Source organism: Ruditapes philippinarum, unplaced genomic scaffold (genome assembly GCF_026571515.1).
Source record: "Ruditapes philippinarum isolate M1 unplaced genomic scaffold, ASM2657151v2 ctg6058_1_1_1_1, whole genome shotgun sequence".
NCBI classification, from domain to species: domain Eukaryota; kingdom Metazoa; phylum Mollusca; class Bivalvia; order Venerida; family Veneridae; genus Ruditapes; species Ruditapes philippinarum.
In genome coordinates this window covers 58,691-79,540 of record NW_026862683.1, presented here as the reverse complement: position 1 = coordinate 79,540, position 20,850 = coordinate 58,691, and the positions used below count along the sequence as shown (strand labels likewise).

The window sequence follows — 20,850 nt, the reverse complement described above, 5'->3', positions numbered from 1 at the left end:
TGGTGAGAGAACAAAGGTGGCCAGTTTTATCAGATCTTTGATCTGTGTGGTGTAATATCTAAGTGGGTGGCCTAAGTGTATGCAATTATCAGGCATATTGGTTCCTTGATTTGAAATAGATAAAAATGACAGTTGCATGAGCTTGAGTAAAAAAAAAAGTACTGTAAGTAGTACAATAGGTTGAAAACATTTACATTTCAATGTTTGTAAATGCAATAAAAAAACTAGAGTAGAATAATGCTTTGGGTAACTTTTATGTGAATTGTTTTTGTTTTGAAATGGAATGACAGAATTTCATTTCTTTCCATGGTCCACACAGAAATCACTGATTCCATGCCAATTCTGTCCCTATTCCGCTCAGAATCTGTGCCAAAATTATGTGCAGGTTATATACAATCCTGTATATTTGATTTTCCCTATTACAATATCTTATTAAATGAAAAAAAAAAATTTCCTTGCTATGTTCAAAAATCAATTAGCAATTTTTTCTTAATTGTTTGTGATTAAGGTCTAAGATTATAGAATTTTAAATTCTGAGTATTTTGATACCCATTGTGTTAAAGAAAACTATTACAAACCGACTTCAATATATTTTATCAATTTTTCTCATTTTTTATACTTAGCATTTTTTTCAGCTTTGCTCAGTAATAAAAAGTCTCACAAAAGTTATTTCATTTTATCCTCTGTCTAAAGAACAGGAATTAACAAAATAGATAAATACAGAATCCCTAAAGAAAGTCCAACACGGCATAATTGAAAATGTTGCAGGCTCGGTTTGATTGAGCCTGTTCATGGACGGTACTGGAAAGTGCAAGTTACCGTCCACGCCCCCTAGCACCGGCTTAAGCAGAATTCAACATTTAACATGAACTGGTAAAATTTAGACTTCTTACTTTTCACTTTACAGAAAGGCCTTCTAAGAAAATATCTTTCTTGTCTTTGACTAAAGGACTTCACTATAAATGAAGTCCTGATAATTCCTGTCCTCAGGACATATTTGAAAATGAAAGTCCTATGATTTCCTGTTTTTTCCTGTTGGTAAGATTAAAGTCCTGACAATTCCTGTTTTGTCCTGTTCAGTATGTTCAAAAGTCTTAAGATATCCTATAAACAGGACTTTTGTTAAGAGGTAGCAAACAAATCCTGGGATAATCCTGGGATTTCCTGGGACTTCCCGAGAACAGGAAATATTTTCTGCACGGGCTGAGTGGTAGTCTGACCAGCCTAGTGGATTCTTACACTGTGAATAATATAAATGTTGAAACGATTCCATTTAAATCAACATTACAAACATGCAGTAATATTAAAGAATTATTAACTGTTAATAGGAGTGAGAAAGACAAAACATCATTATATTCATACTCTTCAATAAAATTGTTTTTAAAACATAAACTTTTATTATAAATTTGCAATGTGTCAATAACTGTTGACATATCTGTATACTGGACATGGTTATAGGCATCCCCTACAACTGTATCCAAATCCGGTTATATTGCATATTTAGTGCCCTGTAACCCAAATACATCTTTGTGGGATAACTCTTGGAGAAAAAAAGTGAAAATCACAACTTTAACTGTTTAGTAAACAAAATGACACAACAGTTGTAAAATGCTTGCAAATTTAACTTGAACAACTCGATGGACTTTTGCAAAATAGTAAAAAGAATGCAAAGATAGTTTTCATGATGTTTCCAGGAAAAGATGACATAGAATGAGTTTTATAACGTCATTTGAAAATTTTAATCAATAGAAATTAATAAAACTGTCAATAATTATAGACTGTCAATAATTGTAGTATTTTCTCTACCAGTATTGTGATTAAATTTAAAAAAAATCATGGTTAAATGATATCCTATAATTATTATTATTATTTATTATATTTATTTATTATAATTTATTGCAATAATTCTAACTAAAAGCTAGACAAAAACAGTACTAATGAAGTAGTACAAATATTTTTGATCCAAACAAGATGGACTCAAAAGTAGAACAGTTTTAGATTAAAGATAATTGATCCACTTTCCTGTTGGTCTTCAAACATTTATTTTTGTTAGAGGAAAAAAAAATGAATTCTTAATATCAACTTTATTAAGACTGCATTAAAATTCTTATCTGAAAGTTTACAGGATTAAATGGATTATTTTGGCATTTTTTATATTTAAATCTATGATTTTATCATCTATAGAACAGTGGAGGTAAAGGTAAAGGTAATAAAGGAAAAACGACTGCTTCGCCAAAGTTAATAGCCACAACAAGATCTGCAAAATCCCCACCATTCCTAATTCAAGATGAAGATGGAACTGATTTTTTTTACCAAAATCCTCAAATGCTAAAAGGGGGTACATTTGTTGAGACAGAAGGGGACAGGGCTATGTCAACAGACTCTGTTGATCTACCTGGTACCCCTGATTCTGATATTGTTGAAGATAAGGTAGTAAAGATGCACTTGATTTTAAATCTATTTTTGCTGTGGTTTGATGTACTTGTTTGTTAGTCTAGATATGGAATAGGTTCTGTTGTTTAATAATAGTGCTTTTATGCATTGTTATGATATGTCAGACAACTTGGTAAATTTTGTTGCTGGTGGTAAAGATTCTATTGCACATGTTGTTAATTCTATTTTGACAGTGGAATTTTGCTTGTGATTTTGTATACACATATTCTGATGCATTTTTTCAGCCTCTCACAGATTCAGCACTCACATTAAATAAAAAGGTGAGGGAATATTATCTAGTTACCCAAACTACTCAGAATTTATCAGCCATGTTAAATTTTTTTGTTTTTGCCATAATTTAACTCAAGTAGAAAAACTACATGAAAGCTGATATATTCTTATCTTAGTTATACAAAAGGAATATGCAGCCTTTTACTGTTCAAACAATTTTTATGCTGGTATGTTGTGACAAAGTTCTTGCATATCGGACTGGATTTTCTGATGATGACTCTCAGGTGCTGGGAAAAGATCATCATTCACTGGACTGTCCTTTCCTTTAAAATGATCATGCAATTACCACCACCTAAAGAATGACTGACTTTATTCAGCGGCATTCTTGCATAAAAACTATGTATGCAGATGTACATATACAAAGAAGAAAACATGCATTAAAGGGATAACAGCATGCAAGCATGCACCAATTTGTTGCACATTTTTTATATCTGTGACTCAGGGAGTCATGGAAAAAAAGATGTCTGCAATGATGGCCCTGGTAACTTCCTTATTAAAACAAAGGTGTGAAATATCATCACAATCACTTGTGAAAAGCATGATAAAACCAGTTTCTTTATAAGGAAAAAGACCCCAACAAAATGCTAAATTACTGTATCTGACATATACTTTTATGCAAGAATAGTGCTAATGCACACAGGGCCAAAAAACCCTTCTTTGTAAAGGCCGAATATAGGCTGCTTCCCCAACCAAACTAGCCTCTTTTTCCCCCAGTTTGGTCCTCAAAATTCCCCAGTCTTTTGAAATTTCCCATAGAATTTAGAACAAAATTAAATGATGTTGTTGAATTAAGGTCTTTTACTGCCTTATTAGTATTTCCCAGTGCTTTTTGCTTTTCTATTTTGAAAAACTTGTTAAAATTTTGTGTTAAATTTAAGACCCCTTTTCCCAAAGTATGCCAAAATCACGCATATTTTCCCCAAGAAAAAGGCTGAGGCCCCTCCCCCAAAAATGGTGTTGTGGCCCTGGCACATTTTTACATGCATTAACATCTGCATTAACCCCTACTTATTAAACCCCTTGCCTCTTTGGATTAGGCTTTAAAATTGCGTCCATGTCTTTCTGCAGCTGTTATGCAGGTAATAAGGTGCATTAAACCTCTATTATAAATGGAATTGTAAATTTATATGCTAGTATAAGAAAAAAGTGTGAAATAAGAATTTTAGTTTTCATTATTTCTTTTTGAGTATCTAAGATGATACATGTCATTTCAACAGTAAGTTTACATTGGCTGCATGTTCCTTTGCTAGTTACCTTATAAATGAATCAAAATAATATTTAGTTTAAGTTTAAATGTTTTGATATGTGATTTAACAGTTTTCCTGACATGTTAAGTTGGCAAAGCTGCAAATGCTCTAAATATGTAAATGTGTTGATAACGTGATAATTAGCCTACTTTATGGTTGTTTTTTTTCATTGCACTTTATCACATTACTGTTTGTCTGCTGTTTATGTTTTGTTTGTTTGTTATGTTTGTTGCAATTTGACCCATGGCTAGAGGAAACTGGTGTAGTTTTAACCATTGCTTTTTGTGTTTTTTTAGCTTTACTTTTTGAAAACATTTTGCAAGAACAGAGTTTTTATAAGCCATAGTTTTGTTGTAATTGTGAGTCCCTAATACTGAAGTTTAGTACAGAAAATATTTTCTAAACACCAACTATGTGAGCTGTTTTCAAGGGTAACCAACACAAATGAGTACTGATGTGGGCTGCCATATCAATATTCTAGCAAGTTATGATGTTACAGTGGAAAATTTCCTCTCATATGACAAAAATAAGCTAGAAAAACTGTTACATGAGGGAGAGCAGCTTTAGGTTTTATATATTATGATATGTACCTATTCATTAGGACATAGATTCCTTCAGATCTACAAGTTTTTGGCATTCTGATTAAACATTTCAGCGGCAAAAAATGCTTTTAGAACCTCTTTACGATATGAGCTAACTTGGAAAATTATAACTTTAAATTGTTTATCTGTTGGTTTTTTTTGGGTTGTTTGTTTTCCACAATTATCCCACTCTGTTACACAGGGATTTTTTTTGGCTTATTTTATAGCCCTTATTGGGTCATATTCCCAATTGAAAATAGTATATTATTTTCCCAATCCACAGGAAAAAATTTCCAATTGAAAGTTACAAAATAAAAATATTGAATAAAAATTCTAAAATCTTTGAAAATCAGGGCTCCTTCACTGTAATAGTGCTTAAAATGTTTGAAGATGCCATCCTAGACAGTTATTGTTTGCATCCATTTAATCATTGTAAAATTTCAGTCATGCATTTTTTCCCAATTCTTAACAAAACACCGCTAAAATATCCAATTCAATGGGTATGGGTCATGTTCCCAAAATCTTAAAAAAATCCCTGCTATAGTTTTCTTTTTTCTATTGACACTTCCTAATTTACACTACATTGTATTTGCAAATGTTTTTAGACAGTAAAGCTATCTTTCATTAAACAAGTTTTGTATTTTATATTGTAGAACATTTAGTTCCCCACATGTTATAATTATGTATGCATTCTGTTATATTTGTATTGCATGTTGAATTTCCATTTCAAATGTAAATTATTTATATCAATTTTTCTTTTAATTAATAATATTTGAGAAACTGAGGCATATATATATATAGACATACAGCAGAATGAAAACTGTTACTATAATAGAATTTATTTACACTTTCCATGATCTTAGAACTTTGATCTTTGATAACTAAGGTAAATTTTTGGGGTTAAAAGAATTTTACAGCTTTGTCTTTAAATTATCTGCCCTTGAGGTTGCAAATTTGCTGATTTCAAGGGCAGATAATTCACAATCAAGTTTAGTAAGGCCTTATATTTTTTGCTTTTTATATAGCTGACTTCCTTTTAAGTGATTTTTCAAAAGTTCAAGAATTGGTATTGAGTTGTTTGTTTATTTTTTTCACCTTGTCACCCAAAGAGATTGGATTGTTAACTAATCTTAAAGATCTTAAAGCTTTGCCAATTTTCTTTAAAATGGCCTGTTTTTATAGAATTTTCAGTCTCTATGCAAGGCACACAAAATTTAATAGTCTTTCTATCTATCTAATTCTATGAACTTTATATAATGACCATTTAGGATGAAATAAAAAAACAAAAAGGGGCGTCCTTGGCCGAGTGTATAAGGTCATTAACTTCAAACCGCTTGCCTCTGACTGCTGTAGGTTCGAGTCTTGTCTGTGTCTTTTGATTTTTCATGTGAGAAAGGTATCCAGCTAGCTTACACTAGCTTACAGAGCATTGATAATTCTACTCAGGTGCCCCTTTGTGCCTGAAATAATGCACGGAGGAGCACCTGAGGTCTTCGTCCATCAATAAATCAGGAAAGTCACCACATGACCTATACTGTGTTGGTGCAACGTTAAACCCAACCAAAAAAGAAAAAAAAACATATATTACGATAGTACAGGACCTAAGTATAAGTTATCTCAAAGTCTTTCAAATGACCTGAAATAACAAACACATTAAAATCAAGTACAGATAACTCAGAAATGAGGTTACCCGGTACTAACTGCAATTTTTTAAGCTTTTCTGTTCTCACATTTTTAGATCATCAACAGTTAAATAAATTCTAATTACAGTTTTCATTCTACTACAGTCATGTCTGTAATGTATCCCTAGTATACACCTTAAATTTTATAAATTTAAATTAAAATACATGAATAATTTCTGCTAATTTGTATCAATTGTAGTTGAAATAAAGACAAAGAAAATCATATTAATCCATTGAATTAGCTTTTTGTATCTTTTATTACACATAACAGTTTTATTTTTGTGTTTCAAATCATAATGACCAGATGTACTCATTTATAATAAATATTCATAAACTTGAAATTTATTAATTTTTTTAATGAATAAAAATGGTTGTGACTGTTTTTGTATACATATATTAGTAACTATGTTGTTTGCATGCTAGTGGTGTGTTAGTATCATTATGTCATATTTCATCTACAAGCTTTATCAGCTGCGCAAACTTAAAGATCAGCGTTCAAGAAGTCGTGACCTTCATGACCTTGAAGAACGAATGTTATTGGATAAGTTGGAGGAGAATGAGGGTAAAAGATCACCATTAAAGCAGAGGAGCAGAGTACCTTTATCAAAACATCCAGATATCAGAGAACTTCAGCTAGAGGTTGGTTGGCTAGATATAATCATAGTAGATGTTTAAATATATAAAATATCTATCCTACTATATGTCTCTGTAAAAAATAATGAAACAGGGTGGAAGAGGGGCTACATTTCATAGAAAGTCCCTAAGTCTTAAATAAGTCTTAAGACCAAAACTGAGACAATTCTTTGTTCAAAGAAATATACTAAACTTATGATTCCAGGTGCTATGTTATAACTATTTCAATTTCTGAATAGCGATGCAGATGAACATAGTTATTAAAGCATTCGCAATTGTGTTTCTTCCCTTTTCTCTGGAGAATAAATTTTATTAAAGTCTAAAGTTTTGACTTAAGATAAAAATGTTAATTGAAATAGTCATAAGTTTTAAAGTCTTATGACTTAGGATCATTACACTTAAGGCTTTCAACAATTTCATTAACAGTCTTGACTGTCGGTGTTAGAAAGATTTCAAGTAGATCTCCATCTCTTCTGTCATAATAGGCCTACTGATTTACAATGCACTCTAATTGTAGACAAGTAAACTAAATGTAATCAAATGAAGCAATTTAACAAATTCATTGGAATTTCAGAATAAAGGTCACATGACCAAGGTTAAAACTCAAGTCTTGACCATAAGGTTACCTTTATCTATAGAAAATGCTCCCTTAAAAATTTTGTTCAGAAAAACTTGAGTTGAATTTTAAGTCTGAGAGGCATTGAATCAATTTTGTTGTGGGTGTTACTAGCATGTGTTTAATGATAGATTTGCACTGCAGAGAGATATGAACATTTTCTTATAGATAAAAGGATTCAAGTTGAATATCTGTAATAAAAAAATTAAGAAGGATAAAGATTTCAATTTTAATGCCAACATTTGAACATAATTAAATGTAATAAAATTTGTTTATAAATAAGATTGCATTTTGGGCTCATGGTAAGGCTATTATATCATTTTGTCAGTTTGTTTGATAGTTACAGAATGGTTTTGCATGTTAGCTAATATGGGATATGAGCTAGATGGGATATGGTGATATTGAAACAGATTTCATGAAGGACTATAAATTGGAATGCATAGATAGATACACCTGTGAAAGAAATATCTGTTATATATGTCTAGGATTTGAACTGGTTTAATTTTAAAGATATTTGTTAGATCAAGCTCTTCTAAATGAAAATTTATCATCCAGTATTCAGAAGATGTTGATTAAATTCCCATGTGTCATAAAGATGGCTTTGTGATATTGTTATTATACTTGGACAAATATTTACATTCTCAGGTTACAGATTGAAAAATTTCAATTCCAACCTGCCAACTTTATAATCAAAAAGCACTGAAACTTTAATTTAGAATTTCTTCAGATTGAAAACTATGATTTATAAATCAGTTAGTTTACAGAGCATTTGATCTGGTTTCCCCAATATAATCACAGTAACTCTCATTACAGTAACATCACTGTAATAAATATATGTTGATAAAAGAAGTGCAGCATATTGCAAGATTACTGCAGCTAAGACATTGATGATATTTTAGTAAAATGTTGATATGAGCAGTGTCACGACAAAACCCAACATAATGGTTTTGCGACCACCATAGATTCCAGACCAGCCTGCGCATCCGCACAGTCTGTTTAGGATCCATGCTGTTGGCTTACCAGAACCCTATTACAAGTAGAGAAACTGATAGCCAACAGAATGGATCCTGATCAGACTGCGCGGATGCGCCGGCTGGCTGGATCCATGCTGGTCGCAAAACCCATTATGTTGGTATTCTCATGACGCGGCTCATATTTTGTATCTGGAAATGTTACTCTTAACTACAACAAAATTGGTCAAGCAATATTTGTCCTTCCTAATCCTGTAACAAGACAGTAGAGTCGGATTATCTCATTAACCTGTCAATAGGGTTATCTTCTTATTTTAAAATGGCTCTAAATCAATGTGATTGGTGTTTATTAAAGGAAGACATGGATAATATATAAATCGGGCAGATTACTAGAGATTTTACAGGATTTACTGTAATACATATCAGGTTGTCATCTTTATAGAACTATTTAATCTTTATAAAATTGTGACGTCATTCAGGAGTAATTGTCTAGTTTACGGCCCAGATCCGTTATGTTACAAATATTTCCTTTTACCCGTCTAACATACTGCTTCTTAAGTCTTTATCTATTATACCAAGAAGAAAAACAAAAGAAATTTCAAGTCTTTTATTCATAAAACATTTATGAATCTCACCGTAAAGATTATTATTTTCATATTTGCTGCTAGCACTGAGCATGAATGTGCAAACTGAAATATTGTTTATACTGAACTTTATAGGATACAATGATCACATAATTCAGTTTGCAATTATAACAATAAAAAACTGTTTTTTATAAAAAAAACTAATTTTTCCTGCTTTGTATCTTAACTAGTGTATATGAAAGAATTTTAAAAAAGAAGTTCATGTTGCTTTTACTCGATGTTACAGCTTTTTTGGACTATAATCAACTTATATTTATACCCCAGCATTGCCATGTCTATTTCAGTACGAGAAAACTACGTGAACAGGAAAATCTCAATGCTCGAACAAAACCCACATATTGTATCTAGTCGTGCTGGACGCCACACACCATATTCCAGCAGGAACAGTAACTCTAGCATGAGTATTCATCTTGATGTAAGTGTTACTGCCCTGTGTGTTAATAGTAAATATGAATACACTTTATGAATTTTTAACACTTATGTTATTAAGGTTTTTTTTCTTCACTTTTTGCATAAATTGATTGTACATTGTCAATGTATTGTAATTTTACTGGTTTTTTATATCATCTTTGGATTCAATGTCAATAAGTTTTCAGGAATACAAAAATTTTTATGTCATTTTTGTATCTTAGATTAAAAGACTTACAGAATGATTACAGTATGTATTGAGTATGTTTAATTTTTGTTGCATTAGAATATAATTTAACATTTTTTTACTGAATTTATTTTATTTTGTTTGTCTTTTATTGATACTATCATTTTGTAGTGTCTTTAGAGGTCAAAATTTTTTTTATTTATGTTGTAATTGTAAAATGACTGTTTTCCAAGAAAGGTTGGGCAATACTGTTAGCAAGATTGGTTTTTACAATGACATAACACTCTTTGTTAAGTAACACATGCAGTATTTCCGACATTTAAGCTTCATCATAATGGGAGGTCAATATTGAAGAATTAAATAATACTGTAAGTTCAAACATTGGACTGTGACTGAATTATACCCCTTTTTGAACCTAGAAAACTCCTCTTGAAGATTTTTGCATTCACATTCTGTTCCCAACTGCTGAAGGATTCAATTAAATTAGAGTGGGCTAAAAAAAAAGGATTGGAGCGCCAACACTTAATAACGTATTCCGGTTCATACCAGATCAAGACGCTTGAATGATTAAATGTTAAAATCTCGACTTTTTACCTTACGGAATGAACTGTAAAAACGTCTAATTCATCTTTTCACACCGATTTGTATATGATAAAGAATGAAAAATGTAATAATCAGCGGAAAAAAACAACATTTTTTGTCTATTTTGTGATCATTATTTTCTTGCAAGGTTCTTGAGGTACTGCTCCAAATCCTGTATTTGAGTCAAATCCATTAAAAATCACTTACAGTCGAACTTCCGTTCGCTCGAACTCGGAGGGCCTGTCAAATTTTGTTCGAGAGATCGTATAGTTCGAGCCAACCGAGGCGAACTATTATTACGTTGACCATATGCCTTAAGGTTTATAGCATACATTGGTCGACATGATAAATTACGTAAAATATCATTGTTTGTTAGTACATTTTTCGTCGAATATGTTTACATTTCAGAATTATTATCCCAGTGTTTTCAATTAATTTACGGTATGTTGTGTTAATCTATATTCATGCATCTTTGTAATTGGTTTGAGTACGATTGGGGCAAATCAGACCCAAACTTGTTTGAACAATTTCAAAATATATTATATTGAGATTGTTTATAATGGGATTTTTTAATTTTAAAAAATAAATGAATGAAATATTTAAGAAAAGTTTTACAGCACCATTTATTTGTAGTCATTTACTTAAATAAACAAACGTACAAGTATCATTCTATAAATACATAACACTATTACAATTCACGTTACATGAACTACGGTTGTAATTAAAGCCGTCCGGATAAACGTCATTCTTTATTGACTTTTGCATATTTCACTTATTTCACATGACATTAGTTCTTTTCTTTTTATTGTTACCATAAACGGCAAATAAACAATATTATTGTAACAAACAAATCGGTTACAACACCTCTTATTTTGTATCAATTAACCTTATTTGCCCTTGTCATAATCACACGAGTGTTAAAACATGTGTTTCGCCGACTGTCATTTTATTTTAGGACATGTCCGACTTGTCTTTTGTGTTCGACCGAAAAGGTGTGAATTTTCCTATATATCTGGCCGAAGGGACCAGAGAATCAGGTTTCGATGAGTTCGAGCGAATCGTGTTCAAGCGCATCCGAGGTAGAACAATATTATTATATGGAATTTTTGCCGGACTGGGCGATGATGTTTCTTTAGCGAAGGGAGGGTATTCCGCCTTCGAGCGAATCCGGAGTGCATCCCCTCAGGCGAACCCGAAAAAAAAGTTTAAAAACTGTATATCCTTTTACAATATAAGACTAATTTTGGCTTATTGTCCAATAACCACAAACTCTTAGCAAGTGATATTATTTTAATGAAGTATACCTTTTGTTTCTTGTTAGAAAAATTCATTTAAAAAAATGTGCATGGTATGCCAGTTTAAATCAAAACCATAAAAAAGTATTCACTTGGGAATAGTACATACATTTTAGGGTCATAATTATTGTTCATTGACCAACGCCCAACTCTAGCATTAATTTTAAACAGATAATTTTTTCCCTTTTGTGAACTAATAAAATTCGTGTAGTGGTCTTGCTTTTTTATAATCAAGGACTGAGAATAGTTGAAGATACTCTTGGAGGTCTTCTGGTAAATACTAGCTGTAAAATGTAACAGAGTTGTCTCATGTTTAATTTATGTGGGAAACATTCTGTTAGAAAAAATTGTTTTAAGTTTATAACAGGAAAAAACTGAAAATTTCCATCACATTTTTCCATTTTAGTACTTCTTGTTTTTTTTTTTAGGGTAGATAGCTCATTATTTTGGAAATAAACAGCATAGATTTTCCATGAAAATATACAAATTGTTATAATTATTATGTATTATTTAGTAAATATGCATTTCTGTGTATATTTAGTTTTATTGAATGAAGTGTATAACTGTATAATTTATATCACTATATGTATGTTATCTTTTGTAATGAATGATCATGTAATAGTTATATTAAATATTGTCAAATGTTGATTATAATGCCATGGTTCAAATAGTAATCTTTACATGTGAAAAAATAACAGTTTCATTTTCAGCAAAATTTTCATTCTCAGAAAACTTTGATGGTTTTGTATTTAAAACAGAACTATCCTTATAACCTCTGATAGCTGTTTGGTGTTTAATGACACTCAGCTGGTTCAGGGTACTGTACAACGTAGCTAAAATATAGCTTTAAATATGTATTTTTTTTCCTTTTTTATTAGATTGAGATAAATCAAATGTCATCAGATAGTTATTTTTTTGGAGGCTTTGTGATTATTGCTTGATATGATTCTTGTATTATCCTTTGTCATGGGACCCAGCATTACACTAATGGGCCCCATATAGAAAGTATTTCACATCTGGCGTAAACAAAGGAGCTACCTCTTTTGGAGGTATAGTGTTATATTGCTCTTTTTGCTACTTCCCGGCCTTGTCAAATTTAGTGACTACAAGGTATAATGTTGTCTTTTATATTTTTGTAACTCTGCATTTATTATCAAAAATTAAAGAAGCTTTACATGAAGATTCAATTAAGTTTTAAGGGAACGTAAAGTGCCCTGAAATGTATTATGATATTTTAAGATTGCTTTTGTTAATAATATATTTAATCAACAAATACTTTATTAGTAAGTCACAATTAGTTAAAAAGTTTTAAATATTGCAAAGGGACAGATATTTGCCATAAAGAAAACATAATACTCATTATACTACAGAGCTAAGGGGTTGCTTACAGGGTGAATAGTAAACCAGTAATATGATATTAAATAAGAAACACGCATTTGGAATTAGGCGAAGTTACTTTGCATATTAAAATACATTCTATAATTATGTTGTTTTCGATACCATATAAATCTTGGTCTAGTCAGAATGTAAGAGATGATGTAATTAGCTTATTAAAGAACCTTTTTTCTGAATGAATCACCTTAGTCATATTAACTCAGTCTTAAGAAATAGTTCATTATTAAGAACAAAAGAATTGATGAATAAATACTCAAAAACACGCAATAGACTAACTCCAGAATTAGTACTATTTGGGTTTTTCCTAGCTAATCTGTAAGGTACAAACAAACTTTTACAGTTACGGCTTTGAAAATAAGGGCAAAGGTTGACTATTTTGTAATGTATGTGATGGGTAGTGCACCATGAAGCTATAAAGTAAAAGTTTGTTGTACACTATGGTTTTAACCTGGGAAAACCCACATTTGCCAAGTTCCGGGTAACATCTATCTAGCATGCATATGGTCAAAGCAGATACGCTGTAGTGAGTGTAGAAGGTGGTCAAAGTGCTTAAATATTTTAAAACTCGATATAACAGAATTTTTTAAATATCACTGTGATAATACAGGTATATGGTCAACATAGCACCAAAATTGGTGCTTGGGTCAATTAAAGGAACACAGTCAACAAGACCTATTAATTGAAATTTTTAAAAACATGACTGAGTTTTTTATTAAAAAATAGGCTGTTGTTGTTGTTGTTACTATATATTCTTGAATGGTTGTTATAATTGAAGTCTGGTGTTTTGAATGGTTGACAAGAAGGTTGAGCTAAATGGAACACCTTACCATGGTACTTTTAAGTAGATTGATCCCTAAAAACATCAAAACCGTCTCTCTATCATTAAGAGGGTGATAATTTTTATGAAGTGTATTAAATCCAAATAGAATTGACAGGTTTGATCGTATGATAACTGCCGTAGGTTTATTTATCTTTCTGTTGATGGTTATGAAAAGGTTTAATGGTACTGTAAGAAAAAAATATGAAGTGGAAATAATTTCTATGTATATTGGGTGATGTCACGACTTGGAGATCATGATTGGAACGATTAAACAAATTCTTCTTGTATGATTCATATTAAAACTGAAGGTGGTCATTACTTTGTATTTAAGAAATCTTGTTTTTAAATCATAACAAACTAATATGTCATTAAAAGGCAACATGTTGATATCTATAAAACACCATTGGGTAGCTTCTTTTGTATTCTTCATTATATGAAAAGTGATTTGTTCCAATCTGAATTCATCTTTAATGATATTAGGTTGAATTGTGTTTACTAGCTGTTTGTGTACTAATTAGATTGGCCTTTATTTATTTATAAATTTCAGGTTGTGTTTGGCTAATAGTTGTCTTGTGTGGAACAAGTTTTCATGCCCCCCTTTGTGTGTGAAGTATTGTGTTTAGTTTTTGGTATGTGCATGGTCCATTACTTTCAATTGGACATGTGTATACTCCATTATTTTCATGGACATGTGATGTCTATTATTTTTATGGACATTAACTATGCACATGTTCATATTTATTAAATGGGTAATGATCATTGAATGGGTGATGATGGGTTGGTAGTCATTATAAATTGTACAGAACTTTCTTCACAAAAAAGTATCTAAAGATGTACATTGTTTAAAAAATATTTTTTTTTTAAATCGTCCACTGTTTTTAGTAAAAGAAACATTTAATCAATGATGATTAGTGCTAGATTCCTTCTCCTTATAATGCCCATACCATCAAGGTTACATATTATTTAGCTTAAATAGACAGTGGTACAAATGAACATAAAAATTGGATTAATTTATGATTCATTGACAAATATCTTCAAGGTTAAAAATACAGAGGAACAAATGTTAATTTAGGTATATTTCTTTATGGTAAATTGACATAGGAACAAATATTTATTTATGTTTTTGTATTTCTTTATGTGTTATTGACACAGAAACAAAGTGATGTTCATTTGGGCACAATTTCCATAGGAACAAATGTGAATTTGGACACATTCTTCATGGTTAATTGGCACAAGAACAAATGTTTGTTAGAGCACATTTCTTTATGGTTAACCAAGTCAAGAATAAATGTTAAAGCAGCTGACCCCCAGAAGATAGCAGAAAAACTGCTGTCTTGCTAATATTAAAAAATCCCCCCTCATTATCATTATATAGTTGAAAGAAATCGAAAAGACACTTCAAAATGTTTATATTTTAACATTTTTGCTCTGAAAACAAAGAGGTTGCTTTCCACCAATGGGAAATACCTTCTTTTATTATACCACGGAATTCTTTCATCCGGGTTTTTTTTTTCTAGAATTACGTGATCGTACAGGACTATAATGTGACCTGTGCTCTGGAACGCACAGAATCCTGGATTTTATCAAGCATGGGGATACGAATAACTGCTTTTATTTTTATATTTGTAGTAATTTATGACACTAAAAATTGTAATTGATTAATTATTATGTCTCCCCCACCTCGGGGGGAGACATATTGTTTTTGCCCTGTCCGTCCGTCCGTCAGTCCGTCCGTCAGTCCGTCAGTCCGTCAGTCCGTCCGTCCGTCCATTCTTCGTTTCCGGACGATAACTAGAGTTCCTTTTGACCTACAGCCCTCAAACTTCATAGGATGATTGGTCTTATAGAGCAGATGATCCCTATTGTTTTTGGGGTCAGTAGGTCAAAGGTCAAGGTCACAGTGACCGTTGGTCAATTTCTCGTTTCCGGATGATAACTAGAGTTCCTTTTGACCTACAGCCCTCAAACTTCATAGGATGATTGGTCTTATAGAGCTGATGATCCCTATTGTTTTTGGGGTCAGTAGGTCAAAGGTCAAGGTCACACTGACCGTTGGTCAATTTCTCGTTTCCGGATGATAACTAGAGTTCCTTTTGACCTACAGCCCTCAAACTTCATAGGATGATTGGTCTTATTGAGCAGATGATCCCTATTGTTTTTGGGGTCAGTAGTTCAAAGGTCAAGGTCACAGTGACCGTTGGTCAATTTCTCGTTTCCGGATGATAACTAGAGTTCCTTTTGACCTACAGCCCTCAAACTTCATAGGATGATTGGTCTTATAGAGCAGATGATCCCTATTGTTTTTGGGTCAGTAGGTCAAAGGTCAAGGTCACAGTGACCGTTGGTCAATTTCTCGTTTCCGGATGATTACCAAGAGTTCCTTTTGACCTACAGCCCTCAAACTTCATAGGATGATTGGTCTTATAGAGCAGATGATCCCTATTGTTTTTGGGGTCAGTAGGTCAAAGGTCAAGGTCACAGTGCAGTGGGGGAGACATGCGCTTTTTTACAAAAGCATCCTCTAGTTTCATATATATGACGACCAATTTATCGATTTAACATTAAGCTTGAAATATGATAGGGGCCTACTCAATGACAAAAATTGATAAACGATCATGGGCATACAGCATACCAGGATTTTTCCGGACCACTGTTGTGACACGTGACCGCATGAAATGAATTATAGTAACGTAGTAGATTATGGAAAAGAAAAACCCGATATATTTACGCTTTTGTCAACATTCTTTCTTGAATTAAGGTGACAGTAACGATGGATTTATACAAAAAACCTAACCAGATCAGTATTAACTGTTTACTTGAAATTTTATTTCATTTTTAGCTCACCTGAGCATATGCTCAGGGTGAGCTATTAGGATCACTCTTTGTCCATCGTCTGTTGTCCGTCGTACGTTGTCCGTTCACACTTTTAAAAGGACATCTCCTCTGAAACCATAAGGCAGTTCATAATGAAACTTCACAGGGATGTTCCTTGTGTGAAGCCTTAACAAAGTTGTTCAAAGAATTCCATTCCATGCAGAACTCTGGTTGCCATGGCAACCAAAAGAAAAACTTTAAATATCTTCTTCTAAAAAAACCCAAAGAGCTAGAGCTTAAATATTTGGCATGAAACATCTTCTAGTGAGTGTCTACCAAGTTTGTTCAAATAAAAGCCTGGGGTAAAAATTGGCACCGCCCCAGGGGTTCATTGATTTTCCCTATATGTCAATATAGTAAAAACTTAAAAAATCTTCTTTTAAAGAACCCAAAGAGTTAGAGCTATAGTAAAAACTTAAAAATCTTCTTTTAAAGAACCCAAAGAGCTAGAGCTAAGATATTTAGCATGAAACATGTTCTAATAGATGTCTACCAAGTTTGTTCAAATAAGAGCCCTGGGGTCAAAATTGGCCCCGCCCCGGGGGACATTGATTTTTCCTTATATGTGTATAGCAAAAACTTAAAAATCTCTTCGAAAAAACCCGAATAGCTAGAGTGTAGATATTAAGCATGAAACATCTTCTAGTAAGTGCCTACAAAGATTGTTCAAATAAAAGCCCTGGGGTCAAAACTGGCCCTGCCCCAGGGGTGTCATTGTTTTTAAATATATGTGTAAAGAAAAAACTTAAAAAACTTCTTTTAAAAAATCCAATGAGGTAGACCTTTGATGTCTAGCATGAAACATCTTCTTATGGGTGTCTACAAATGTTTGTACAAATAAAAGCCCTGGGGTTTAAACTGGCCCCGCTCTGGGGGGCCTATATACAGGTGAGCGACTTCAGGGCCATCATGGCCCTCTTGTTTTCATTTTACCATCTGGAGGTCAGTGGCTTTAATTCCAGCACACAACAATACATTTTAATATGGGTTCAAATGAATTTTTCTTCATGTTTCAATTATCCAAAAAGAAATAGGCCCATATTAAAATGTATTGTTGTGTTGTCTAACAAAAAAAATGTACTTGAACCACATTTCATTGTGGTAAATTTCTTAATGGTTAATAACACAGGAACAAATGTTTCTGGGGACATTTCTTTATAGATAATTGACACAGGAATAAATATGAATTCAGGTATATTTCTTTGTAGTTAATCTACACAGTTATAGATATTTATTGGAATAAATTTTAATTCAGGCCCTTTTCTGTTTGGATAATTGACACAGGAAGAAATATTGATTAGAACTAATTTCTTTATCATGGTTGATGATGCAGAAACAAATGTTTATAGGGGATCATTTCTATATTGATTAATTGACACTAAAACGAATGTGGATTCAGGTACATCTCTTTGTGGTTAAAGGAACTCCACTTAGGTCTAAAACCCTCAAAACATGAAATTTGAAATTCTTACATAGATGAGCAGGGGCACATCAAACAGAAAGATATGCAAAAGAGTCTTAGTACGAAATATTCTCAGAAATAAATTGCACTTTGTGCTATTCCTAGCCCTATTTGAGTGAACAGCGTTTTCAATTTTGGCTAATTTTTCACAATAAGAATTATTATTCTGGAAAAATGGAAAGAGTGAATGATCTGAAATTTGCACACATGTTGGTTTCGCTCTATATCAAGTGAAACATTAATCCCAAAAAAATCTGTCATGTCAAGGAAGCTCAGTAGAGTCCCTTTAATTGTCACAGGAAAATGTTTATTTTGGTATTGATACAGGTATAAGTGTTGATTTAGGTACATTTCTTTATAGATAATTGACATGGGTATAAGTGTTGATTTAGGTACATTTCTTTATAGATAATTGACATGGGTATCAGTGTTGATTTAGGTACATTTCTTTATAGATAATTGACATGGGTATAAGTGTTGATTTAGGTACATTTCTTTATAGATAATTGACATGGGTATAAGTGTTGATTTAGGTACATTTCTCTATAGATAATTGACATGGGTATCAGTGTTGATTCAGGTACATTTCTCTATGGATAATTGACAAATGCATAAATGTTAATTCAGGTACATTTCATTGCAGTTAATTGACACAGGAATAAATTTAATGTGGATTCAGGTACATTTCTTTGTGGTTAATCTTTACAGAAACAAATTTTAATAAGGGTACATTTCTTTATTGATAATTGTCGCAGGTATTATTGCTGATTCAGGTGGTACATTTCTTTGAACCGCCTCCATGGTCAAGGGGTTAGAGTCGATGACTACTAATCCAGTTACCTCTGGCGTGGGTTCAATCCCCGGGAGATGCTTTGGTAGTTTAGCGCGGAGGAAGGTAATCAGTACTGGTGTAACTCTCCAGGAACAATGGTTAGGAAATTACCCGCCTATATGACAGAAATACTGTTGGGAAAAGGCGTAAAATGAAACAAACAAACAAAATTTCTTTGTGGTTAAGTCTGGCGTCTATCATTTTGATTAATTGACACAGGAATATATATTAATTAAGCTGCATATATGTAGGTAGATTATTGCTAGGAGAACAATTGATGTATGTTAAGTAAAAATGTACAGTATTTTATCTAAGAATGACATATTTGATAAAATAAATGCATTCATTCCAATCTTTTGTTGAACCTTTAATCTGTTGAAATATTATAATTATCATACACATTAGTTGATAAATTATTAATTTTATGTGTAATAATGTAAAACAAACAAAAATAACACACTGAATCAGTACATGAAAAATGAAGAAATATTTGAATATTTTTATGCCACCGCAGCATCTGCGATGCGGTGGCATATAGCGATTCACCTGTGTGTGTGTTTGTTTGTGTGTGTGTGTGTTATATAGATTATATAGTGAACTTAAAAAATCTTCTTGTGAAAAACCACTAGTCCAATTTCAACCAAACTTGGCAGGATTGATCCTTGGGTGAAGGCTTCCAAAGTTGTTCAAAGAATTTCATTCCATACAGAAATCTGGTTGCCATGGCAACAAAAGGAATTATAAGAATAAATTAAAAAAATCTTCTTGTAAAGACCCAAAAAAGACCTAGAGCTTAATATTTTGCAAAAGGCATTGTCTGGTAGACCTCTACCAAGATTTGTTCAAATTATAGCCCTGGGGCAAAATCGGCCCCCGCCCGGGGTCATTGATTTTCACTATATGTACATATAGTAAAAACTTAAAATACCTTCTTGTAAAGACCCTAAGGGCCTAGAGCTTAGATATTTTGCATAAGGCATTGTCTGGTAGACCCTTACCAAGATTGTTCAAATTTATAGCCCTGGGGTCAAAATCAGCCTCCCCGGGGGTCATTATTTCACTATATGTACATTAGTAAAAACTTAAAAACACCTTCTTGTAAAGACCAAAAGGCTAGAGCTTAGATATTTTGCATAAGGCATTGTATGTAGACCTCTACTCCCGAGAAATTGTTTTCAAAATTATAGCCCTGGGGTCAAAATCTGCCCCGCCCCGGGGGTCATTGGTTTTTTCCTTTTATGTATATAGTAAAAACTTATTAGTAAAACTTTAAAAAAAAAATTTCTTCTAGCAATTGTACAAATGCTAAATTAGATAATTTTGCATGAAACACTGAGAAGTGAACTTCTAGCAAGATTGTTCAAATTTATAGCCCCTGGGGTCAAATTGCCCTCGCCCCGGGTCATTGATTTTCATAACATACATAATAGTAAAAAAAATAAAAAAATTCTTATTATCTGAAGGAACAAGGCTTAGAGCTTAAATATTTTGTTAAATTAATATCATCTATAGGTACTCTACCAAATTGTTCAAATTTTGTCTCTAGTGTCAAAATTAGCCCCGCCCCGGGGCCATAGGTTTTCCTATATGTATATAGTAAAAAACTTAAAAAATCATCTTCTCTTAATTTACAAATGCTAGAGTTAAGATATTTTTGCATGAAACATTGTGTAGTGAACCTCTAGCAAGATTGTTCAAATTATAGCCCTGGGGTCAAAATTGGTTCCGCCCCCGGGGGTCATTGATTTTCATTATGTACATATAGTAAAAAAATAAAAAAATTTTTTTTGTCTGAAGGAACAAGACATAGAGCTTTGATGTTTGCTATATAATATCATCTATAGGTCCTCTACCAAAGGTGTTCAAATTTTTTTCCCCCTGGTGTCAAAATTGCCCT

The 20,850-nt window shown here is 32.3% G+C and overlaps 1 protein-coding gene across 9 annotated transcripts in view; it reads left to right on the top strand.

The window, feature by feature from the left end:
* Window positions 1-20,850, top strand: part of LOC132719870 (uncharacterized) — a 90,084-nt gene that overhangs the window by 12,240 nt on the left and 56,994 nt on the right. For 7 of the 9 annotated variants that reach the window (XM_060703807.1, XM_060703810.1, XM_060703809.1 and 4 more), the window contains exon 3: window positions 2,679-2,714. The exons of 1 other annotated variant lie outside the window; for it this stretch is intronic. In XM_060703807.1, coding sequence (XP_060559790.1) covers window positions 2,679-2,714 — 36 coding nt within the window. Of the gene's footprint in view, window positions 1-2,678; window positions 2,715-9,395; window positions 9,514-20,850 lie in introns of those variants that run through there. One more of the 9 variants, XM_060703815.1, reaches the window with a different exon arrangement.